Here is a 25430-nt window from a genome sequence, read left to right on the forward strand (position 1 = left end):
GAATGATTCCCTCAAACCCCAAACCCCACATCCCAGGGCACCTTTCACCCTCTCAGGGAACGATGCCCCCAAACCCCACATCCCGGGGCACCTTTCACCCTCTCAGGGAACGGTGCCCCCGAATCCCCCCTGCCCTCCTGCCGCCTCCGGGCCCCCCCGGGACCTCTGCGGGCGAGGCTGCGCCCAGCCCTGGCAGCTCCCCCCGCCCAGCCGGGCACGGCTTTGGAGATTCGGAGCCTGGCAGCCAATTGGGGCGGCGCTGGCACGGGGAGGGCTCCTCTGCCGTCCCTCCCTCCCCTCCTGCAGACCCCCCCGGCCGCCCTCTCGCACAAAAGCAGGAATTAGCTGACTGAAGGCAGCGCAGGCTCGGAAATCCATCCCCAAACCCCGCGGAGGGGAGGGAAGGAGGCGGCGAGGGAGCAGCAGCAGCCATGGGAGAGCACCAATAATCCATCCCCGATCCCAGCGAGCCGCAGAGCGGCGGGGAAAGCCGCCCCGGATGCATCCCCGCGCTCCTCCATCCTCATCCTCGTCGCCATCGCCGGCCGGGGGCCGCACCTGCTGAGGCGCATCCGTCGGGAGGAGGAATGAGCCGGCAGGGAGGAAGGCTCGCCTTTGTTCCCCTCTGAGCAGCAGCGGTGAGTGCGGGGCAGCCGCCTCCAGCCGGGATTGCTCGGCTGCCTTCTCCTCCTCCTCCTCCTCCTCTTCCTCCGTGCCTCCATGGCGCCGCGGGGCTGGCACGGAGCGGCTGCCCGCGGCGGGGACGCGGAGGGAGCGATTTTCCAGAGCCTGGAGGTGTCCGGGCAGGGGAGGCAGGAACGGAGCCAGACCGGGAGCAGGGACCAGCCGGGAGTGGCAGTCCCGGAATGGCAGTCTGGGAATGGCAGTCTGGGAATGGCAGTGTGGGAATGGCAGTGTGGGAATGCCAATCCTGGGAATGGCAATGGGAATGGCAATGTGGGAATGGCAGTGTGGGAATGGCAGTCTGGGAATGGCAGTGTGGGAATGGAAATCTGGGAATGGCAGTGTGGGAATGGCAGTGTGGGAATGGCAGTCTGGGAATGCCAGTCCTGGAAATGCCAGTCTGGGAATGGCAGTGTGGGAATGGCAGTCTGGGAATGGCAGTGTGGGAATGCCAATCCTGGGAATGGCAATGGGAATGGCAATGTGGGAATGGCAGTGTGGGAATGCCAGTCTGGGAATGGCAGTGTGGGAATGGCAATCTGGGAATGGCAATCTGGGAATGGCAATGGGAATGGCAATCTGGGAATGCCAGTCTGGGAATGCCAATGTGGGAATGCCAATCCCGGAATGCCAGTCTGGGAATGCCAGTCTGGGAATGGCAATCCTGGGAATGCAAATCTGGGAGTGGCAATCTGGGAATGCCAGTCTGGGAATGGCAATGTGGGAATGGCAATGTGGGAATGCCAGCAGGGAGGGAGCCCTGCAGTGCTGGCAGGCAGCTCTGCTGATCCCAGCACCTGGAACACAGAGGGATGCAGGATTTGCTCGGGCCTCAGGCCCGTCCTGAGCACAGGTTCGTCCCTTCAAGGCAAACACACCCGGATTTATCTCCTCCAGGTCCTGCCCAGCCTCCAAAGGCAGCAGGAAAAGCCCTGGGAGGAGCTGCGTGGGCAGACTCTGCTCATGGGGATGGGCAGAGCAGCCCCAGGAACCACCCCAGACCCCTCATCCTGAAAAAAAATATCATTCCTAAATGTTCCCAGGGCTGGGAATAATCCCAGTGTGAGGCCGAGCTCAGGGGCACATCCCGGGCCAGCTGCAGTGGGTGGGTGATGCTGGGCCCAAAACAGGAGCTGGTTCCCCTTGGGGGTGTTCCAGAGCAGATCAGGCCTGGCCTCGTTCCCTCGGGGCAGGATCCAGCTGGGAATGGGGCTCTGCTCTGCCAGGATTGGGAAAATCCTCAGCTGGCTTTGCTGGGAGCTGCAGGCCCGAGGAATTGGGTACAAAGGTTTGAATCTCTCTGTCTGGCAGCAGACACAAAAAGCAAAATTAAAAAAAAAAATTATTTCTAGATATGGTTCCCAGGGCCCCTGGGGCTCAGCGTGGGTGAAATGCAGGATTCCTGGATCTGAGCTTGTTCCCAAGGTGCAGGAGAAAGGCCAGGCTGGAACACAGCCTGAGCTGCTCCAGGGGCTTGGATCACCTGGAGCAAGGCAGGAATGGGGCTCCCAAGGGGTGGGGAAGGACATCCCTGTGAGGCCTCCTCATCCTCTCCACGTCCCCCGGGAGCAGGGACGCGCAGCAGGGACAGGAACCAGGGCTGGTGCCTTCCATCCCACCCAGGAATGGTCTGGGAATGCCCCAGGGCAGCCCAGGAGGAGCTCACCAGGCAGCAGAGAGGGACTGGGAGCAGATCGGCCCCGGAGGAGAAGCGAGAAGGGGAAAAGCGTGGGCTGTCAGTGCTGCTGCCCAGGGAGAGCAGCCGGGTCCAAACAGACCCACAGCTCTGAGCCAGGGCCAGCCTCACCCCCTCCTTCTGGCCCCAAACGTGTCCAGAGCGCAGAATCCCGCTGCTTTTTCCAAACGAGCCCGCTCCCACCCTGCTTTCCCCAGGAGCGTGGCTGCTCCCAGCTCGGGCTGCTCCGTGCCAAGCCCTCTGCTCCCTTTTCCAGCCTCCTGAGCCCTTCCCGGGGGGATCTGCTGGCTCCAGCCCCTGCCGGGAGCCATGGGCACCACGGAGGCCACGCTGCGCATGGAGAACGTGGACGTGAAGGAGGAATGGCAGGACGAGGACTTCCCCAGGTGTGTTCCCAAAAAAACCCAAGGAAAACCAGGAGAATTTTATTTTTTTTTTCCCTGTGAGAGACCATCGGAGTGGGAGGGTCCATGCCAAGGCCTCAGAGGCAACAGGAGCCTGAACTCCAACGGGGGTTCAGAATTTTTGGGGCTGCTCTGAGTGCATCAAATACTTGGGGACGTTTTTGGCAGCCCTGTGCGGGCACGGGAAGGAGGGAAAGGAGCTGGCTGTGGAGCACGGGGGGATCAGGGTGGGTAGAGGGGTCCGCAAAGGGATGGAGGGTGGATGGACGCGTGTGGGAGTGGATTTATGGATTTGTGGGCTCCTTCCCAGGCTCTGAATCCAGCAGAGTCCTCCCAAACAGAGCAGTGCTGCTGCGCCAGGAATTTCCCATTGGGATGCAACGAATCCCAGAGGGTGCCAGCCCCGTGGGGCTGACAGGAGGTGCCAAAGTGGCACTTTCCACCTTCAGATCCACTTCAGCCGCTGCACAGAGGTGCCAAAACCCATCCCCAAAAGCTCTGAATCCCCACCCACCCCCATTCCCAGCTCGTTCCCGCTCCGGGTGTGGATCCTCCCTCCATGGAGACTCATCCCTGCTCCAGGTGGCCCTGCCTGGGCGGCAGGGTGGCTCTGGGGGGTTTCACAGCTCCCTTCCCAGTCCTGGGAGCTGGCTCTGAATCTGCTGGGCCCCCGGTGCAGCTGCAGGAGCCCCGGGGCTCTCAGGGCTGGCCCAGCCCCCTGCAGCTGCAGCCACAGAGCCCCAGCGTGGCCAGGCACAGAGAAAGGGGCTCCTGTTCCCCCGGGATGAGCCTGGCTCTGTTCATCCCAGCTCCAGCTGCATCCCCGTGTGAGCCCCTCTGTGCTGCGTCCCACAGGACGGGGTTTGTCCTTCCCCTCCCGGGGGGCTCAGCCTTCCCAGGGGGGGATGAAAATTCCCTCTGAGAGCAGAGCTGCTGGGTCTCTGCCAGCCTCGGGCTCTGCCCTGCTTTTGAATGGAGGAAAAGGGGAGAGAAGTGCGGGAAAGAAAGGGATGGATGGGAATCGTGGAACGGCTTGGGTTGGGAGCGACCTTAAAACTCATCTCCCTTCCCAAGGTGGGGATTCCTTCCAGCAGGCCGGGCTGCCCAGAGAATAGAGACGGGAAATCAAGGTGGAGGAAGGAAAATGTCCCTGAGCTCCCTAGAAAATCCGGGATAAACATAAACACCTCGGCAGCGAGCCAGGCATCACCTGGGAGCTCTGTGCCACGCTGCCCGTGCCAGCAGCAAACTCCACGGCCCAGCCTTCCAGGGAAATTTCTCCTGGAAAGCCCCCAGCACCACCGAACCCGGGAAAACGCCCTGGAAATGAACCCCGGGAAGAGGCAGAGGGATGTGAGCGGGGCGGGGATGAGCCTCGGGAGGAGCCTCCTCCAGCGGGATTCGAGCAGGAACGATGCGAGACAGAGCCCAAACAGCCCCCAGGCAAACGAGGGAGAGCCAGCTGGGTTCTACTGGCAATAAAAATAAATGAATTGTCCTTTTCCAGCCGCTTCCCCGCTGGAAGCATTGGAATAATAGGGCAGAAGCTGCTGCATGTGGGACAGCGGCTCTCCGGCAGCTGATTTGCTGCAGAGCTATTTTTGCCTGCCTGCCATTAGCCAATCTTGCCCCGAAAAGCAGGAAAAAAAAAAAAAAAAAAAGGAAAAGCCACATCCCAGACAGAGATCTGGGCCGGGAAAACGGAACCCAGGCGCTCCTTGAGGGCACGGGGCACATTCCCAGCATTTCCCGGCAAGCCGAGCCGCGGCAGCAGCTCCTGCCCGGCCGAGGAGGAGCCGGGGCAGCGGGGCGGGCGGATCCTCGCTGCCGCCGCCGCCCGGGCTTTGATCTCGGCCCGGCTCGGCCGGCCCGGGGCGGGGATGCCGTAACCGAGGCGCGGGCGGCGCGGAGCGGGAGCATGCTCACTCCTGCATCCATCGCTGCATCCATTCCTGCATCCATTCCTGCATCCATCGCTGCATCCATCCTTGCATCCCTCCTGCATCCATTCCTGCATCTATTCCTGCATCTATTCCTGCATCCATCGCTGCATCCATTCCTGCATCACTCCTGCACCCATTCCTGCATCCATCACTGCATCCATTCCTGCGTCCATCCCCGCATCCCTCCCGCATCCCGCCGTGCCCGCTCCATCCCTGCCAGCCGGGCCTGGCGCAGGGCACGCAGCAAAGCCCGGCTCTCGGAAGGGAATTCGGCCTCTGGGTTTGGCCTCGGGGGCCGAGCGCGCTGGGGCCGGCGCGTCCCGGGGGAGAGGCAGCGATCGGGCCTCGGCGGAGGTAAGCCGGGCTTTTCCTTCCCCTCGGCCGGCCTGAGGCGGATCCGGCGTGAGAAGCACGTACTCAGCAGCAGCTGCCCTCCCTCCCTCCCTGCCTGCCCCTGTCCCTGCCCCTGCCCCTGCCCGCCCGGGTGCTGTGCCACCGAACCGTGCCGGGCGCCAGCTCCCGGGATAAACAACCCCGGCGGGCACCGGGCAGGGCGAGCTGGAGGGGGCACGGGGATTTTCCCCCCGCTCCGGAGTGCTCAGCTCTCATAAATATGCAGTGACCAGCAGCGGAGGATTAGCCCTTAATCTGCATATTCATCGCGTTTAATTTGGCGGGTGGCCCCGGTGTCATGGCAGCGGGAAGAGGAGCGGGGCTGGATCCTGTCCCCGCTGTCGCCTCCCTTCCTTCCTGTGTGGCGGGGCCATCAGGCTGCTGGACGGCGACCTCATCCTCATCTTCATCTTCATCCTCATCTTCATCCTCATCCTCATCTTCATCCTCATCCTCTCCTCGCCTGCCCGGGTTTGTCCCTGTCCCACGCCGGGGCTGTCCCAGCAGCAGGATTTTGGTTTTACAGCCCCTCCCTGGCCAGGGGGAGCTGCGGGGAAGGAGGGCTCTTAAAAACAGAGGTTTGCCAGCGTGGATTTGTAGAGGTGCCGGGGTTCGGTCCAGAAATGTCAAACGCAGATAATTCCAGGGGACAGAGCGAGTCCCAGCTCCAGTGAAGGGGAAAAGCACCCGGGAGTGCCCGGGGTGAGGCTCGGCCACAGCAAAGGTTCCTCGCCGCAGCCCAGATCCACATTCCCACTTTTCTCACCCCAGGGTGGGGCAGGAGCAGCTCCAGCAGCTGCCAAAGGGGGCCAGGCACGCCCTGGGGGGTGATTTTAGCAAGGAAAACTTTTCAATCCAGCTGGAAGGGCTGAGATTTGAGCCAGGAGGGCGCGGGAGCTGAGCACCAGAGGCTGCAAATCCCAGGAAAGGAGCGGGGGCTCCAAAATAGGGGTTGCAGCGCTGGCACCTGGATTTCAGCAGGGAATGAACCCAATCCCAACCCTCAGCAGGGGCTGGGAGTCACCCAGTGGGGGCTGAGGTGACAATTTGGTGCCAAGCAGAGCCAGCTTCTGGGGAAGCTGTGGGTAAAGCTGTGCTGGATTGGGATGAAAGCATCCCTCCATCCCAGAGCACTGCCAGGGAATGGGGACGGAGCCCCAGGGCCTGGCACTGCCCCTCAGAGCTCCCACAGAGAAAAAAAGAGGATAATACTGAGGAGAATGCTGCCAAGGTCGCTTGGGGCCGGGATTTGTTCCCTGGCTGGATTTTTCATCCCTTGGGATAGTTGGGAGGTTAGTGGGGATTGCAGACTGCCCAGACCCTGGGCAGATCCCCCCAGGATGGGCTCAGCGTGAGAAAAGGCAAAGGGCAGAGCACAGGTGGGGTTGGGTTTTCCCCCCGCTGTCTCCATTCCCTCCGGATGATTTTCCCCTAATCTTCCCCTGCCCTCTGCTGTGGTTTTTGTCCCTCCTGCCCCGCAGGCCTCTCCCAGAAGAGACGGGGATGGAGTCCCTGGGAAGCCCCACGGAAGATGAGACCACGTCCTGTAAGTACCAACTTGTCCAGGCCCAGGGGAGCTGGCAGGCAGGGAGAAAACCTTGGATTCTCCAGGAAAAAAAAAAAAAAAACAAACAAAAAAATCTCACGTGGGACTGGAAACCAGCAGGGATTTGAAGTTGTTCCACTCTCCTGAGAAGCTGGGGGAGGAAATTGGGATCTCAGGGGTGTGGGCACTTCCACCCCAGTGCCTCCCAGCCTGAGGGCTCCAGATCCAAGATCCATCAGGAATTATCCGTGAGGGTGCCCTGCTCTGTGCCTCCAGGAGCAGCACCAAGAGTTGGAATGCCAGGCTCTTCTTGTTCTAGGGTGAATAAAACTCAGCAGACGTTGGTTTTGAAGTGTCACTCTGGAGTTTATTATCTTTATTACAAACTTATGAGATGTGAGCTCTCTCTAACAAGCTGAGAAAGTGAGTTAAATGGTGTTTATCCAAGGTCTGAATTATTTCATATAAACAGTTGATATCTATATTATTTATGCTTCTAATTCAATTATGATTACTCAAAACCCACGAGGCAGACATCTTTTACCTAATGAGAGAGAACTGGGGAAAAAAAGGAAGAAGAAGGTGTAAAAAAGACAAATAACCTACACCAAACATTTTCTACCTTGGCTATCTTGGCTTTCTATCTATCTTCATTATCTATATATTTCTGTACCCTAAAACCTCAAATCTAATTTTTGGCACCTTGTGGGATGCCACAATCCTGTCCAAACCACACGCACCCTGTCAGTTTGCTTTTCCTTCGCCCCCCAGCTCCCCCCAACACGCTGAACTTTAACGGGGCCCATCGGAAGAGGAAGACTCTGGTTGCGCCCGAAATCAACATTTCCCTGGACCAGAGCGAGGGCTCCATCCTCTCCGACGACTTCCTGGACACCCCCGACGACCTGGACATCAACGTGGATGACATCGAGACCCCCGACGAGACGGATTCCCTGGAATTCCTGGGCAACGGCAACGAGCTGGAATGGGAAGGTGAAAGGCTGGGTCTGGGTGAACATTTCCAGGGTGGTTTTTCAGCCTCGTGTTAAAGATTTTTGGGCACAATTCGCCACCAGCAGCTGAGGGCTGATGAGCAGAGGGAGATCTTGAAGTTATTTCTGTAATATTTGGGCAGCAGAGCAAGATTAAAGCCTGGCGGATTGTACCCTGCTCTGGATGGTGAGGCAAATTCATACATCGTTTCTCAAAGTTATTACAGCTGTTTTTCTGTGTTAGCGAAAGAAAAATTATTAATTAATTGAATAATATTATGAATTGAGTTATGGATAAAATTATGAATAGATTGAATAAAGTTATGGATAAAATTAGGGATAAATTGAATAAAGTTATGGATAAAATTATGGATAAAATTATGAATCAATTGAATAAAGTTATTAATAAACTTGTTGATAAATTGAATAACTTGAATAAAATTATGACTAAAATTATTAATAAATTTAATAAAATTATGACCAAAATTATGAATAAATTGAATAAAATTATGAATAGAGTTATGGATAAATTATGAATAAATTGAATAAAATTGTGAATAAAATTATTAATAAAGTTATGGGTAAAATTATGAATAAATTGAATAAAATTGTGAATAAAATTGTGAAAAAAATTATTGATAAAATTATGAATAAATTGAAGGAAATTACGAATAAAGTTATGGCTAAATTATGGATAAAATAATGACTGTATTATGGATAAAATAATGACTATATTATTAATAAAATTATGGATAAATTATATAATTATGAATTTAAAGGCTGGAGGTGAGACACCATCCGAGCATCGTCCCGGGCATCCCCAAAGCTCCTCCCAATTTCTCCTCAAGGCAGAACTCTGTCCCTTTCCCAGATGACACCCCCGTGGCCACGGCCAAGAACATGCCCGGGGACAGCGCCGACCTGTTTGGGGACGGGGCCGCAGAGGATGGCAGTGCCACCAACGGCCGCCTCTGGAGGACCGTCATCATCGGCGAGCAGGAGCACAGGATCGACCTGCAGATGATCAAACCCTACATGAGGGTGGTGACGCACGGAGGTGAGCCCGCTGCCCCGGTGGCCCCGTCACTCTGCGGCACGCAGAGGGGACGCCAAGGCTGGCTGGAGCCTCTTTAGGGGGAAGATATTTGGGATTTTGGCACCTGTGCGTTGTGTTTTCCTGGGTCCCCAGAGGAAGGGAGGAATGTGAATGGGACTCGGTGTTCTTGGGAGGTTAATTTATTGTTTTATGATCTATAATATATTAAAGAATGCTGTAATAAACGATACTAAAGGATACAGAAAGGACACAGACAGAAGGCTAAAAAGATAATAATGAAAAACTCCAGCGTCCCGACACAGCTGGACTGTGATTGGTCATTAAGTCAAAAATAATTCGCTTTAAACCCATTAAAAAACCTCCTGTGGGTAAACAATGTCCAACCACGCAGCAAAACACAGGAGAAGCCAATCAGATAATTATTGTTTTCATTTTTCTCTGAGGCTCCTCAGCTTCCCAGGAGAAGAATCCTGGGCAAAGGGATTTTCCAGAAAATGTGAATGCCACACCTGTGCGTGGCAGAGAAGCAGAAAGTGCCCAGATGGTGCTGAAATTATTTAGTGATTGTAGAATTTCCATCTGGAGGGACCGCGCCAGTCCCTGAGAGGCTCCGGGGGCCACCCATGTGCAGCAGGTCTGTTTCCAAAACCCGAGCAAAGCCAAGGAACAGCCCAGCCTTAAAACCCCCAGATCCCTTCTCTGCACCCCAAATTATAATTATATATTATATATATATACATTATAACCAAAGCTGGGGGAAATCTCGCAGTGAAAGATGTCTGAGGAGAGAAACGCTCACCTGGAGCCGAGCAGAGACACAAAACCCACCCCGGGACCAAATTTCAGTGCTGTTTTCCCCTCAGCTGTCCCATTTTTCCCTCAAAGTGTCACCTTTTGTGGTTTTTTGGGCAGGATACTACGGAGAAGGTCTCAACGCCATCATCGTCTTTGCTGCCTGCTACCTGCCGGACAGCAACCTGGCTGATTACCACTACATCATGGAAAACCTCTTCCTGTGAGTGCCTGGCGGGGACAGCAGGCTCAGGGGAGATGTGGGGGTACCAGTTCTGGGGTTTTCTGGCTCTGGGTTGAAGGCGCGTGAGACGACAGTGCGTGTTTGGACTCGGGTGTTTGTTGTTTCTGAGCAGTGGAACAGCCTCACTGCTGTGAGCTCGCCAGCTTTGCATGGGGAGGCACAAAATGGCCAGCAATCTCTGGCTGCAAGGGCTTTGAAGATTAACGACCCAATTAAGGACTGACAGCTGGATTATTTTCCCTTTTAACCCAAGAATTGATCCCAAAGAGCCCAAACGCAGATTTTTCCGCCCAATTCCAAAATGCCACCCAAACCCACAGGGAAGGAGGAAGAAGCAGCATGAAGAAGAAGCCCAGGATGTCACCCTGTGCCCTCCAGCTTGCTGCCACCCACACCTCACTAAAAACCCCAAACCCTCAATTTCCCACCCAGTGACACACCCGCACTGCTCTCTGTAATCCATTCCACACTTTTGTGGATTCCAGTCCATCTTGAAGTCCAGGAAGCTTTCTCCATGGATGAGGGTCACAGTCAGTGCTGCCCTGGGGTCGGGGCACCCCAGAGCAGACAGGGAAACATTCCTGATGCCCTGGGTGTCCCCAGGAGAGCACACAAGAGCTTCCCTGTGCTCGTGGGGTCGGGAATCTCAGCTGGGAGCAGGCGGGATGCGAGCCCAGCACTGCCAGGGGCAGCTGCAGGCTGGGGCTGGTGGCACTGGTGGCACTGGTGGGACACCGGCCCCAGCTCCCAGTCCAGCAAGGCCAAGTGTGGTATTTTCTGGGGCAAGGAATGAAGGATCTGACTGCATGTTCTTAGAAAGCAAATTTATTATTTTGTGATATGATATGATATGATATGATATGATATGATATGATTTGATATATTTTATTTTATTTTACTTCATATTATATTATATTATATTATATTATATTATATTATATTATATTATATTATATTATATTATATTATATTATATTATATTATATTATATTATATTATATTATATTATATTATATTATATTATATTATATTATATTATTATACAATGCCATACTAAAACTCTAAAGAATAGAGGAAGGACACAGACAGAAGGCTGTAAAGATAATAATGAAAACCTCCTGACTCCTTCCAGAGCCCCGACACAGCCTGACCGTGATTGGTCATTGATTCAAAACAATTCCCACGTTGGATAAACAATCTCCAGCCACTTCCAAAGCAGCAAAACACAGGAGAAGCAAATGAGATCATTATTGCTTTCCTTTTTCTCTGAGGCTTCTCAGCTTCCCAGGAGCAGAATCCTGGGCAAGGGGATTTTTCAGAAAATGTGATGGTGACAGCCAAGCATCCGAATATTCCAGTGAATTCTGGCCGGGATGGGCTCACACCCAGGCTGGGACACTCCCAGCTGCTGGCCAGGGAACGGAGCAGGGCACAAACTGCTGATCCCTGCAGGACACCAAACCTCTCCCCAGCCCTGCAAGGAAAGGGTCTGGAGCTGTTTCAGGGTGAAGAACCTGAAGGATGTTTTTGGAGTCTCATTTGGGTTCTGGAGCTGAAGAACCTACAGGATGTTTTTGGAGTCTCATTTGGGTTCCTTTTGGTCCCCCTGGCAGGTACGTGATCAGCAGCCTGGAGCTGCTGGTGGCTGAGGACTACATGATCGTGTACCTGAACGGGGCCACGCCCCGCAGGAGGATGCCGGGCCTGGGCTGGCTCAAGAAATGCTACCAGATGATTGACAGAAGGTGAGAATCCTGCTGCCGGGGCCCCTCCATCATTCCCAGCCCTCCTCAAAGGAAAATCAGACGCTGTTCCTCAACAGGAATGAGTCTGGCCCAGTCCCACATTCCTTACACCTACCAGGTGCTGGAATGGACCTCAGAAACCACCTCATTGCACTCGGGGACACCTTCCACCATCCCAGGCTGCTCCCAGCCCTGTCCAGGAATATTTTGGTTTATAAGGATATTTCCAGAGAGATGAGCAGAGCCGTGCTCCATATCCTGCTCAGGATTTATCCACATCCTGGGATGAGCCTCCCTTCCCAAGGGGTTTTACCTGGGCAGCACCTGGTAGAGCCCAGCACAGCACAGGGCGGTTTGGGAAATGTCCCTGGAGTGTGACACTGTCCCCTGACCTGTCCCCAGGCTGAGGAAGAACCTCAAGGCCCTCATCATCGTGCACCCCTCGTGGTTCATCCGGACCGTGCTGGCCATCTCCAGACCCTTCATCAGGTGAGCACAGCGGGCTTTGGGGGTGGAAGTCTGGAATCGCAGAGTGATGGAACGTCCTCATTTGGAGGGACCCCCAGGGATCACCCAGCCCAGCCCCTGGCCCTGCACAGGCACCCCAACAACCCCAGCCTGTCCCAAAGAGTGTCCCAGGGCTCCTGGAGCTCTGCAGGGCTGGGGCTGGGACCATTCCCCAGGGGAATTCAGTGCCCAGCACCTCTGGGGGAAGAACCTTTCCCTGATCTCCATCTGAAATCCCAGAACCTTTCCCTGGAGTTCTGCAGGGCTGGGGCTGGGACCATTCCCCGGGGGAATTCAGTGCCCAGCACCTCTGGGGGAAGAACCTTTCCCTGATCTCCATCTGAAATCCCAGAACCTTTCCCTGATCTCCATCCCAAATCCCAGAACCTTTCCCTGATCTCCATCCCAAACCCCTGATCTCCATCCCAAACCCCTGATCTCCATCCCAAACCCCTGATCTCCATCCCAAACCCCTGAACATTTCCTGCTCTCCATCCCAAACCCCTGAACCTTTCCCTGATCTCCATCCCAAACCCCTGAACCTTTCCCTGATCTCCATCCCAAACCCCTGAACCTTCCCTGATCTCCATCCCAAACCCCTGAGCCTTTCCTGCTCTCCATCCCAAACCCCTGAACCTTTCCTGATCCCCATCCCAAACCCCTGATCTCCATCCCAAACCCCTGAACCTTTCCCTGATCTCCATCCCAAACCCCTGATCTCCATCCCAAACCCCTGAACCTTTCCTGATCTCCATCCCAAACCCCTGAACCTTCCCTGATCTCCATCCCAAACCCCTGAACCTTCCCTGATCTCCATCCCAAACCCCTGAGCCTTTCCTGATCTCCATCCCAAACCCCTGAGCCTTTCCTGCTCTCCATCCCAAACCCCTGAACCTTTCCTGATCCCCATCCCAAACCCCTGATCTCCATCCCAAACCCCTGAACCTTTCCCTGATCTCCATCCCAAACCCCTGATCTCCATCCCAAACCCCTGAACCTTTCCTGATCTCCATCCCAAACCCCTGATCTCCATCCCAAACCCCTGAACCTTTCCTGATCTCCATCCCAAACCCCTGCTCTCCATCCCAAACCCCTGAACCTTTCCTGATCCCCATCCCAAACCCCTGATCTCCATCCCAAACCCCTGAACCTTTCCTGATCTCCATCCCAAACCCCTGCTCTCCATCCCAAACCCCTGAACCTTTCCTGATCTCCATCCCAAACCCCTGAACCTTTCCTGATCTCCATCCCAAACCCCTGAACCTTCCCTGATCTCCATCCCAAACCCCTGGCACAGCCCCAGCCGTTCCCTGGGGTTTAATCTCACAAATCAGATTTTAAGCTGACCCTTAGCCAGGAGTGACCAGGGTGAAGCTGTCCCCTGTCCTCCATCCTCAGATCCCTGCAGTGTCACCTCCAGAGGTGTTTTTAGGAGCCGCTGGGGTGGCACTGCCTCTCTCCCTGTCTCTCTCCCTGCCAGTGTGAAGTTCATCAATAAGATCCAGTACGTCCACAGCCTGGAGGAGCTGGAGCAGCTCATCCCCATGGAGCACGTGCAGATCCCAGACTGTGTCCTGCAGTGAGTGCCAGGGGGGCCCTGGGGAGGGGATCCTGCCCGGGGCTGGGTCCAAATCCACGGACTGGGAAGGCAGAGCCTGGGGCAAACCCGGTCTCAGCCAAGGGAGAGCCTCAGGCTGTGGCAGCCTGGAGCTTCTGCCTCCCTCAGCAAGCACCAAACGAGACTGAAAGGGAACAGCAGCAGCTCAGAGGTGTTTGATCTTTGTTGCAGATATGAAGAAGAGAGGATCAAGGCCAGAAAAGAAAGGTAAGGTGAATTTGGGGAGGGAGGGAGAGTGGCTGCTCTCCAAGGCCCATCCCTCACCCCAGAAAGGCACTGGGGGATTCATTCCCACTGGGGATGGATTCCCAATGGGATTTGTGTTTACAGGGCAGAGGAGAAGCAAGACATGGCTGAGAGGGAAAGGTGAGGACTCTGATTTATCCTTTCCTCTGCTTTACCCTTCTCTTTGATTTATCCTTTCCCCTGATTTATCCTTTCCTCTGCTTTACCCTTCCCTTCAAGAGTCTTTGGGCATGAGAACAGCCCCACAGCTTGGGAGCACCCCTGGGATCCACCAGGACATTCCCAGAGCGCTCAGGAGCTGATAAAGGCTGGAACTGTAGGGAAGGGGAATTCTGGAGGGGTTTGGAAGATAAAATCCTTCACCAGGACAACGTGGCCTGGCTCTGGCCCTGATCAGAGGGACACAGCCTCTCTTCTTATTCTAATTCCTGAGGGGGAGCAGGGAAAGATCCCCTGGATGAGGCTGAAACATCCCAAGAAATGACCAGGAGCTCAGGGCAGAGGGGGGGACTGGTTTGTGCTGGAGATTTATTATTTATTATTTATTATTTATTATTTATTATTTATTATTATTCCTCTCTTTGCAGCAGGCCCGTGCCCCCAGCAGAGGATCAGGAGACCAGGTTTGAGCTCTTTGTGTGGCTGGGACACATCGTGTGCCATTTGTGATCCATGACCAGGAAAGCCAAGCCTGGCTTAGGCCCAGGCTGCCCCAGCCTGGTGTCACCAAGGCATTGTCCCCTCTGCCCGTGGGAGCTGTGGCTGGCACCATCGGTGTCCCCAACACACTTCTGTGAACGATTTCACCCAAATTCACTCATTGTTTCGGTTGATTTGGTGGCAATAATCACGTTTTTTACCTCAGCTTGCTGCCTGAAAATCCCTCCTGTCTCTTTTCTCTGCCCAGCATGTCCTGAGTGGGAGCAGCACGGAGGAATGGAGTAGGAGAAGGAGCAGCCTGGCAGTCACCCACCTCAACCACCTCTGGGGACAAGAGCTTGCCACCACCTTCTTCCCAGTCCTGTAAATCCTGGAGCCTGCCTCCTCTGCCTCCAAGGCGCAAAGTCCTTTAACCTCTTGGGAATCACTTTCCTTTTTTTTTTAAAAAAAAAAAAAAAGAAGAACAAAAACCAAACAAAGCCCCCCCAGAAAATGAAGCAAGAGCGGCACTTTACAGGACAGGTTCTGGTGTGTTTAGGGAATGGCCCGTGGAGAGCATCGGCGCAGTGCAAACACTCACTGTGCATCCTCGCAGCGAGTCAGGAGCATCCTCCAGCCCGTGAATCTCCAGCCCAGAAAGAGAATTTATTTTTGGTTTCAATCATGAACCCTTCCCTTCACTCGCTGCTGGCCAGCGCGGAGCACCCCCAGCTTCCTCCAGGACACCCCAAAAGCTGCCACCCCCTGGAATAACGACCACAGGCAACGGGAAGAGCTTCTCCCTCCTCTTTCCAGCCGGTGTGAGTTTCTTCCAGAAGATTCCACGTGCCCACAGCCTGGGCAGCACTGCCAGCTCCCACCGCCGCCCGTCCCTCTGGAACTCGTTCCCAGCGGGAAATCCCGTGGCTCTTCCGTGGTTTTTCCGTGGTTTTTTTCCTGGTTTATCCCATCCAGGTGCGTGGGGCACTCTGAAGGGATCCCACAGAACCTTCTGCTGAGGGCACGCACCCCAAAGGGTTCAGAAGGAGCCTCACAGCACAGGGAGGTTCTCCACGCCTTGTCCTCGTCCCCGTGTCGCGCCGCTGGACAATCACTCGCTGCCAGGAGCTGCCAGCCTCTCCCAGGAGCTGCTGAAACGTTGGGAATTTCCCTCAGGAGGGCCTCACCCAGCAGCATTCCTGCCCGGAACGCCCCCACGGAGGGTGCAGAGCACAGGGCTGGCTGCTGCAGCCGAGAGGGGCAGGTGGGACTTTGACTCTTGGAATTCGGGATTTGGACTCGTGAGGATTCTGTGAGCAAAGGAGAGGGGAAAAGAAATTCAGGAGCAACTGTCTGGCCACAATTCTTTGGAAACTCCTGATTTCAGAGCCAGAGCCAGCGTGCATGGCCTCAGGCTGGATCCTGGCAGTGCCCAAGGCCAGGCTGGACGGGGACTGGGACAGTGGGAGGTGTCCCTGCCATGGCTGAAACTGGATGGGATTAAAGTTCCCTCCAAATCATTCCAGGATTCCCTGATTCCACAATCAGGTAAAACCCCTCCCAAACACCTGCAGGTGAAGAATTCCCTGCCCCTTTCATCACTTCAAGGAGAATTTGGCCGAGCAGGATTTTCCCTGAAGGTGGGGATGGCTCCTCTGGGCACACAGAGCTGCTTTTCTCCTCCTTTCAGTCAACAAAACCACTCTGGATGAGATCCTTCTTCCTCTGGGTGCTCCAAGGAAGCACCAAAAGTACTTTTCAACCTTCGTTCTCGTTTGGGACGTTCTCCTCACACACTGCAGCCACGGATGGAAAGCAGAGCGCTGCGCCCACAGCACCACCCCAGAGGCTGAAGATGGAAAAAAAAATTAAAATTCCACATTCCATCTTAAAAAAAACCACCAAACAAGGTCTTTATAAAGCAATTATTGACAAAATATTCCAAGCTGGAAGGGGCTGGGATCATGGCAGGTGTCCCACTGGATGGGATTTAAGGTTCTTTCCAACTCAACCTGGGATTTTTATGAGGAATTCTGTGCTTCGAGGCAAGAAGAGCCCTCCAGGAGTTCGTGGAGCTCAGGTTTATTCCAGGTGACACCTCCCTGCTGTCCTGAGCTCCCAGCTCTGTCTGGAGGCAGAAAGAGCAGCCAGGAATTCCCAAATTCCCTCAGCAGAGCTGGGATCCCTCCCTGGCTCTGTCCCAGGGGCTGAACAGCCCCGGGGTGAAGGAAGGACTTTGCTGATTAAATTCCAATTTCAGTTCTGGCCATGAACAACCACCAAGCTCCTCTGGACCCAGAGGCTGGGAATTCACTGAGAACACTTCAAGATGATTTTTTTTTTTCTCTTTTTTCCCTCTGTTTTTATGGATTTGGAGGAAAAACCATCAGCTGTTCCACCATCAGCGACCCACGCTGGCACCGCAAGGGAAATTTGCAATTTTACAACAATTAAAGTGGACAAAACGTTGAATGATGGGGTCAGAATCCAACTCTAGAGAGAGTTTGGGCATCAAAAAACGCTCCAAAATGCTGCTGTGGTGGAAAAGATGGGCGTGGGAGAGAAGGAATGCCAGTCTCCTTTCAGAGGGGGCTCTGGATCCTCTGATCCTGAATGGAATTTGCTGTTTGGTCGTTTCATTCCTGCCCAAAAGCACTCTGTCTGCACTTTCAGGAAAAACAAAAAAAAACCCACACAGAACGAGCAGATCTGACAATGAAACTTCACCTTTTTCCAAGTAATTCCTTCAGAGCAAGGGAATTTCAGCTGGGAAAAGGACAGATCCCCAGTTTCCCTCCACCAGAGGGAGGTGGGCACTTGTTTCCGTGCAAAAATCAATGTTTTGACTTCTTGGAAGTGATTTTTGGTTTTGTTCTGTTTCAAAAAGTGCACTTTGTGACGGAGCACTCCGAGTGGTGTGCGCTGGATTTTAATTTTCCACAGTTTTATAAGCATGGGAAGTTTACGTTCATGGATGGATGGATGGATGGATGGACACACGGATAAAGTTTTTATGTCTTTTAACACAAAGAAGAACCTGCAGCCTCACCAAGGAGAAATTAGAAATGCCAAAAGTGCATTTTACAGCAGCAAAAAAATTTTGAAAACATTAATTATCATTAACTCGTTTCAACCAGTGATTTTAGGTGTTGATTGCAAAACAAAAAGCTACAAATTCTTGGACAAAAACACCAAAAAAATAAAAATGTCCCTGTCCCAAAGGTGGAGTGACAAATCTCAGCTGGATGGGGAGAAATCTGCACTGCTGCTGGTAGAAGTGCATTTCCAGTAGAACTTTGACCAGTATATAAATATATAAATATGTTTAAAGAAGAAAATGAAATAAACTTCATCCCTTTAGCAATACTGCTGGACTGCTCAGTGCCCCAAACGTGCGCCAGGCCCCGTCCCTGCCTCAGCAAACCATCCCTGGAGGATCAAATCCTCACTTCTGAACTCCCTGGATTATACTGAGCACTTTCTGGTCCGATCTGACTTTTCCTGAGATTTTTCTTCCCCGGTGAATCCGTGGGAAGTCACATTTTAGCTGCAGAAAAGGTTCTTTTTTGCCCACGTTCACGGAAGTCCCGGTGTTTTCACTCGTTGCGTGTTGAATGGCAGGACCTCAGTCCACATCAGCCTGAAAAATCCAATTTCTTCCTGTGCAGAGCAGGAATTCCCTTCCCCTCTCTCGGAGGATTCACCCTCAGCTCCAGAAACTCCAACTTTTCTGGTTTTTCCACCCAGATTTGGGAGTGAGCGCGGATTTCTGCTGTGGTTCCCAAGGAAGGCTCAGGAGCCACAGCTGGGACCCCGCCGTGGCTTCCAGGGCAGGGATTCATCCCAAACCTTTCTGTCCAGTGCTGTGTGAATGTCAGTGGATATTTAGAGCTTCCCTCGTGGTAATTTTTCCATCTTTATACCCCACGGAGGTGCAGGAAAGGCTTTAAAGGCCACAAATCCTCTTTTTTAGAGGGTTTCAAAAACCCAGGAGCCGAGGAAAGGCTGGTGGTGATGAGCTGGGATGGGCCCGGAGCAGGAGAAAGGGACAAAAACCCCACAAAAAGCACATTTCTCTCTTTTCTATTTCCTTCTTTCCTTCCTCCCTGGCAGCCAGAAACGCAGCGGGTTTTGGTAAAGCGGAGTTGAGAACTCACCACGACAATAAACCACAACCCCAGGGTTGGTTTTTGTGTTTTTATTTTCTTTTTTTTTGTCCTTCCCAGCCCGACCCCACCCGTACCAACGTGTGAAATGTCATTTTCTGCAGTGGTTGTAGTTAGGTGGTTTGTGCTAGCGGACTCTTCGTCTGTACCCCGAGTTTTGCTTTGTATTATTCCATAAAAATCTGTGGCTATTCTATTAAAACCAGACGAATCCTTCAGCCGACCCTTCCTTCTCTCCGTAGATTTTTATTTAGGATTTGGCTTCACGTGGAAAATATGAGGGAAATTCATTGTTTGGATGGCGTTGCCTCGAAGAAAGGCGTTCAAAGGAAATTGTGACGCCGCAAAATTCCAAGGGTTTTTACTGAAATGACTCCTGCTCTGGAGGATTCTTTCCCACTTTCCCTCAGCTTTAGGGAAGAGCCATGGGGAAATTTCCTTTCCTTGGGTTTCTCTCCACCTCCACGGGACCCTGCTCGTCTCAAGTTGTTTAAGCTCACGTTATTTTTGCATCTATTTTTATAATCCAATAATAATTTTTATAATCCAATTTTTCTAATCCGGTGAACACCATGACTGGAAATTGAATCCTAAACCCAAAGACACAAAAAAAAACCCCAACCCAAAGGCACTTAAATGGAAAAACACCCAAACCCCAAGAACCCCTTTTAAAATTTGTAATATTAATATTTTTAATATTTAATATTAATATTAATGTTTATATTTACTAATTAATATTAATATTTAATATTTACTGGTTAATATTGATATTTAACATTAATATCTAATATTTAAAACCCAACTCTTTGCAGCAAGATGTCTAATTTGAGTGGGTTGAGAGAAATCATTAACATAATTAATGAACTGGAAGTAGGAATATATACTGATCCTCTCACAAGCATTGCTGTAGTCATGCTGTGAGTTCTTTCAGGAAATGCATATTAATTGAAATTAATCTTAAATTAGGGCTACACTTGTGGTGGAAATTTGTATGAAGCCGATTTTTTTTGCTCTATTTTCTCCCAAAAAACCAAAATCCTATCAGTATAATGCCTTTTTTTTTCCCTGCTCATGCTCTGCTTTTTTTTGTTTAATTTCTATAGAAAATCTTTTTGGAGTTGCAATTTTGTAGCTCAAATATTCAATTTATGGCATCAAGAACCACGTGGGAGCTTTGGGGTGACCAAAGTGGGGCTTTCCAGGGCCTGAAGGGGCTCCAGGAGAGCTGGAGAGGGATTTGGGATGAGGGAGGGAGGGACGGGGCACAGGGAGGGCAGGGATCGCCGGGATTTGGGGAAGGAATTTGTCCCTGTGTGGAATTAAAAAAAACCCAAAAAAACCTTGGAATTTAAATTCAGCTCTGTCTAGAATAACACTAAACAAAGCGATGATGTGAGAGGAGAAGAGGGAAAGGGCTGGAACATTCCCTCCCTTTCCAGCACACGCTTGGATCACTCACTCGGCACCTCGGGTCAACTTTTGGGCATGTTTGTGGCTTTTTGTTGACTCCCAAACCCCTGAACCTTCCCTGATCTTCATCCCAAACCCCTGAACCTTCCCTGATCTCCATCCCAAACCCCCTGAACCTTTCCTGATCTCCATCCCAAACCCCTGAACCTTTCCCTGCTCTCCATCCCAAACCCCCTGAACCTTCCCTGCTCTCCATCCCAAGCCCCTGAACCTTCCCTGATCTCCATCCCAAACCCCCTGAACCTTTCCTGCTCTCCACCCCAAACCCCTGCTCTCCATCCCAAGCCCCTGAACCTTTCCTGCTCTCCATCCCAAGCCCCTGGCACAGCTCCAGCCCTTCCCAGGCTCTGTCCCTGCCCAGCGAGGTCCCTCCTCCCCTCCAGGACCCCTTTCCAGGTGGATCCCCCTTCCCAGAGCAGTGACACCCCGGTTATTTTTTCCCTCGTGGGAGCAGCTGCTCCTCCCCAGCCCTGCCTTGTCCAACCCGCCCATGTGACATCTCCCACAGGACCTGCTGTCACCGGGAATGTCACCCTGCTGGTGGCAGCTCCTGGCTGGCAGCCACCAGGAGGAGATGCCAGCCTCTTCAACCTCACACCGACCAACTCTGCCGTTCCTCTTCCCTCCTCTTCGTTTCCCTCACCCGGAGCTGCTGCAGCCCCTGGGGGTCAGGCTGGATTCTCCTCTCCTGGTGGTTCCATTTCCCTGCTCTCCTTCCCACACTGGAGCTCCCCAGCCTTGGAGAAGGACTCGGAGCCACCCAACACCCCCAGAGCTCTGGGAGGAATCAACAACCCGAAATTTCAACAACCCCAAGTGGAAATGATTCCCGTTTCTCCCCTCTGACGTCCCCTCCGGGCAGGAGGAACCTCGGAGTAACCTTGCTCATGCCACAAACAATGTCTCCTGATGAGCGGAGGATTAAAATTGTGAATTAAAGCTGCAGAAGAAATGAGTCACGTTCTGCAGCAGAAAGGGCACCCAGGAAATAAATAATCCCAGGGGAACAATGTCCCCGTGGCTCCAGGATTATTAAACTGCCTCCCGCTAAATTTAGCCAAGTTTGAACAAAGAACATTAACGCCAGCTTTGGGTAAACATTAGTATTCCAAAAATAACATTGGGAGAGGGAACGTGGCCCAGCTTTGATTCAGACTCCGTGCTGAATGGCATCTGTATGAGTAAAGTGTCAGGCAGATAACGTGGCTCTGCCACAAACAAACCCCAAAAAAAGGAAGTTTCAGCTGACCCACGAGCAGCTGGCCAGAAAGGGGGGCTAAAAAAAGCCTTTGTGAGCGTTGCCGTTTGCATAACTCATCTCAGGGTTTCGTGTTTTGGTGGTTCAACCCACCCTGGGCAGGGTGGAAGCGCCTCCGGGTTTTGGGATGAGGTGGGTTTTCTGGGAAGGAAGGGGGGAATGGGGGCTGCAAATCTCTGGCACCTCCAGCAGCTCCCAGGCCAGGCAGGGATTTGGGAATTGGAGCCACGAGGGTGAATTCCAGCTCCCAGCATGGCTGGGGAGTGAGCAGGAATAGGGGAGAGGGGAAAAGCACCCCTAAAAACAAACTGGGGAAAGGGGAGCACCGAGGGGCTGGGGAAAGGAAAGTTTAAAAATGAGATTTTACTGAGGAAAAGGAGCTTTGACACTGAGAAGGGAGGTTTTTCAGTGAGGAGAAATGAGCTTTTAAATGAGGAGAAATGAGCCTGACACTGAGAAGAAGGGAGCTTTTAAGTGAGGAGAAATGAGCCTTTACAGTGAGGAAAAATGAGCTTTAACAGTGAGGAAAAAGAGCTTCTACAGTGAGGAAAAGGAGCTTCTACAGTGAGGAAAAATGAGCTTTTACAGTGAGGAAAAGGAGCTTTTACAGTGAGGAAAAGGAGCTTTTACAGTGAGGAAAAATGAGATTTTACACTGAAGAAAAATGAGCTTTTACAGTGAGGAAAAGGAACTTTTACAGTGAGGAAAAATTAGCCTTTACAGTGAGGAAAAATGAGCTTCTACAGTGAGGAAAAATGAGATTTTACAGTGAGGAAAAGCAGCTTTTAAATGAGCTTTTCCACTGAGAACAAATGAGTTTTACCCTGACAGGAATGAGGTTTGAGCTTCAAAAAAAACCCAGGAGCAGCCACAGGCAGCCCCCGTGTCCTTCAATCCTCCCGTTCCCAGAGGAAACAGAAATGTTGAAATTCCTGCAGGAGATAGTGGGACACTGCTCTGCTTCCCTGGCCCCAAACAATCCACTCCTGCTGCTCCCACCCTGCTTGTCGTCTGCTTCCAACACTAAAAATTCATTGTTTGTTTTGACACACTAAAAATTCATCTTTTTTTTGACACACTAAAAATTCATTGTTTGTTTTAATACACTAAAAATTCATAATTCGTTTTAATACACTAAAAAAATCATCATTTCTTTTGACACACTAAAAATTCATCATTTATTTTGACACACTAAAAATTCATTGTTTCTTTTGATACACTAAAAATTCATCGTTTATTTTGATACACTAAAAAAATTCATCCTTTTTTTTTACAACTTCGGCCAAACTCTCATTTTTTCCCAAGGGTAAAATCCTCACCTGTTTTCCCAAGGCAAATCCAGCTGGGCAAAACACAAATTTCACTCCCCTGGGATGGAATTTTCCACAAGTGTTGGGATCAGTGGGTCTGCAGAGGGAAGAGAGCTGGAGCAGAGGTGGCCGGGTCCGGTGTCCCCGCAGAATTTGAGACAATTTTGGAGCCTCTGGGCTCCTTTTTCCCTCCTCAAACGTGGGAAAATCCTCCCTGGAGTTGGGTTTCTCAGCCCAGACAATTTCCTGCTTCAGGGATGGGTGAGAAGAGCAATAAAAGGTATAAAAACTTGGAGTAGGAGCTAATTTGAGGGTAATTTGTGATTTTATTTACCTGTGGCAGCTGAGGGGGGTGTGGGGACACCCGGCAAGGCCAAGCAGGGCTGGAAATTCCATTTCCCTGGGGTTGCTCCAAGGCAGGAATCCAAGCTCCAGATCCCCCTGGAATTATCATTTTACCCTGGAACCGATGGGGAGAGTGCAAGGAACAACCACATCATTTATTAATGTCTATTCTGTAATAATATCATTATAAGATTCATATATTGTCTATTATCTATCATATGATTTTATAATAGAAAATTATATATACCATTACAATATTATAGATTATAAATTACATGTTATATATTATATTATATATTACAAATTATACATTATATATTTTATCATCTAAATTATATATTTTATATATAATATATATTATATACTATATATTATACATTCTATATTATATATTTATATTATACATTATACATTATATATTATATATTATATATTTATATTATAGATGTTATTCGATTATTTATTATGTTATAATAGGATATATAATCTATAATATACAGTATATTAGATATAATATATGATATATAATATGTAATATATCATATGTCAAATATTATATATTATATACTATATATCTATATTATACATTATATATTATATTAATTATATATTATATATTAATTATATATTACATATATTATATATTATATATTATATATTATATATTATATATTATATATTATATATTATATATTATATATTATATATTATGTGTGGTTTTAGAAAAAGCAAGAAAAAAGCAAGACATGATTTAAAAATGAACATTTTAAACATCAAAAAATATTGTTGAAGAGCCTGACATTGCTCAGAGAACCCCGATTAAGGAATATCTGGAATAATTCAAATTAAAGCACAGGTTCCACAAGGTGCAGAGTTCACTTACCTTAAAAAGCCTTATTTTATGTGAGTTAACTGGGGAGGAGGAGGCTCTCCGGAGAGATGATCGTTCAGGAATTTGTGTCTATTTACAAAAAAGAAACTGTTCCAAAAATTCCTTGGAAAGAGACATTCCGGGAAGATTCACTCCACATTCCTTTCTCTGAACAGCTTGACTGAAAAGAAAAAAAATAACTAAAAATTAAAATTTCATTCCTTTTTCTTTTTTTTTTTTTTTTTCCCAGGAGTTTAGAGAAAAATTCCTTCCTTTGGATGAGTTTGAAATAATCAGATTTTTGGGGAATAAAGGAAGGGAGACAGCAAAGGAAAAAAAATCCCGATTGAATTATTTCCTCTGTGGCTGCCGGGGCTGGTGGCAGGGTGACATTTCCACCTGGCCCATGACTAATTTAGGAAAAGGAAGAGCTGGCCAAAAAGTTATTTTTGGCCACCACGGCGACGGGGCCAGCGAGGGAGAGGGACAGGTGCAGGGCCAGAGTGTGACACGGGGGTGGGACGAGCCCCCCAAAAAGGGGACCTTGAAATTCCCCCAAAAATGGGGCGTTGGGGGGGTGGAATTGCAATAAAAATGGGATTTTTGGGGGGTTGATGCCTCCTTTCCCCCCCCAAAAAAAAGTGGAATTAGAGGGTTGGAATAGCAGAAAGTGTGAGTCGAAGGGTTGGATGAAAATCTCCTAAATTTGGGCTCTGTGGGGTTGAACCCCCCCAAAAAATGGGATGCTGAAGGGTGGGATGAAAAGATCCTAAAGTGTGACACTCGGGGGTGCCCCAAAATGGGACATTCAGGGGTTAAAAGCCTCTAAAATATGACATTGGCAGGTTGAAAGTGCATGAAAAGCAACACTGAGGGGTTAAACCCCCCCAAAATGGGACATTGAGGGGTTAACCCCCCCCAAAATGTGGCATTGAGGGGTTAAACCCCCCCAAAATGTGACACTGAGGGGTTGAAACCCCCCCAAAATGTGACACTGAGGGGCTGAACCCCCCAAAATGTGACATTGAGGGGTTAAAGTCCCCAAAATGTGACACTGAGGGGTTGAACCCCCCCAAAATGTGACACTGAGGGGTTAAAGTCCCCAAAATGTGACATTGAGGGGTTGAGCCCCCCCCAAAATGTGACAATATTGAGTTGAAACTGTCCAAAATGTGACATTGAGGGGTTAAAGCCCCCAAAATGTGACAATATTGAGTTGAAACTGTCCAAAATGTGACATTGAGGGGTTAAACCCCCCAAAATGTGACATTGAGGGGTTAAAGCCCCCAAAATGTGACAATATTGAGTTGAATCCCCCAAAAATGTGACACTGAGGGGTTAAAGCCCCCAAAATGTGACACTGAGGGGTTAAAGTCCCCAAAATGTGACAATATTGAGTTGAAACTGTCCAAAATGTGACACTGAGGGGTTAAAGCCACCAAAATGTGACACTGAGGGGTTAAAGTCCCCAAAATGTGACAATATTGAGTTGAAACTGTCCAAA

The 25430-nt window shown here is 50.8% G+C and overlaps 1 protein-coding gene and 1 long non-coding RNA gene across 6 annotated transcripts; one reads left to right on the forward strand and one right to left on the reverse strand.

Moving 5' to 3' along the window:
• Positions 1 to 255: 255 nt before the first annotated feature.
• Positions 256 to 18895, forward strand: ATCAY (ATCAY kinesin light chain interacting caytaxin). 4 transcript variants are annotated; one of them, XM_038163961.1, is made up of 13 exons: positions 256 to 638; positions 2637 to 2766; positions 6602 to 6666; positions 7438 to 7659; positions 8530 to 8715; positions 9628 to 9730; positions 11365 to 11496; positions 11899 to 11985; positions 13484 to 13582; positions 13793 to 13828; positions 13952 to 13987; positions 14455 to 14490; positions 14775 to 18895. In XM_038163961.1, exons 2-13 carry the CDS (start codon positions 2690 to 2692, stop codon positions 14782 to 14784), a joined length of 1089 nt encoding a protein of 362 aa, XP_038019889.1. In that variant the 5' UTR covers positions 256 to 638; positions 2637 to 2689; the 3' UTR covers positions 14785 to 18895. The 4 variants fall into 4 exon arrangements, with proteins under 4 accessions (XP_038019889.1, XP_038019890.1, XP_038019888.1 ...); XM_038163960.1 differs by lacking the exons at positions 256 to 638; positions 2637 to 2766 and adding exons at positions 5178 to 5520; positions 5563 to 5591 and having other exon boundaries at positions 14458 to 14490; XM_038163959.1 differs by lacking the exons at positions 256 to 638; positions 2637 to 2766 and adding exons at positions 5179 to 5520; positions 5563 to 5591.
• A 3686-nt stretch (positions 18896 to 22581) lies between these two features.
• Positions 22582 to 24301, reverse strand: LOC119712578. Of its 2 annotated transcripts, none has more exons than XR_005259844.1 (3): positions 23939 to 24301; positions 23045 to 23170; positions 22582 to 22959 (listed from the first exon to the last, which is right to left on the reverse strand). It is a non-coding gene; the product is annotated as an uncharacterized LOC119712578 (long non-coding RNA). The 2 variants fall into 2 exon arrangements; XR_005259845.1 differs by having other exon boundaries at positions 22582 to 22956; positions 23939 to 24300.
• Positions 24302 to 25430: the final 1129 nt, after the last annotated feature.

Source organism: Motacilla alba, chromosome 28 (assembly GCF_015832195.1).
Source record: "Motacilla alba alba isolate MOTALB_02 chromosome 28, Motacilla_alba_V1.0_pri, whole genome shotgun sequence".
Classification (NCBI taxonomy): Eukaryota; Metazoa; Chordata; class Aves; order Passeriformes; family Motacillidae; genus Motacilla; species Motacilla alba.

What these genes read in the sequence shown, in the direction of transcription:
- ATCAY (XM_038163959.1), top strand. Translation starts at nt 5,419, where the DNA reads ATGGCAGCGGGAAGAGGAGCGGGGCTGGATCCTGTCCCCGCTGTCGCC. An exon ending in GAGGGTGGTGACGCACGGAG is followed by an intron (nt 8,716 to 9,627) that starts GTGAGCCCGCTG and finishes TTTTTTGGGCAG; the next exon opens with GATACTACGGAGAAGGTCTC. An exon ending in ATCCCAGACTGTGTCCTGCA is followed by an intron (nt 13,583 to 13,792) that starts GTGAGTGCCAGG and finishes TCTTTGTTGCAG; the next exon opens with ATATGAAGAAGAGAGGATCA.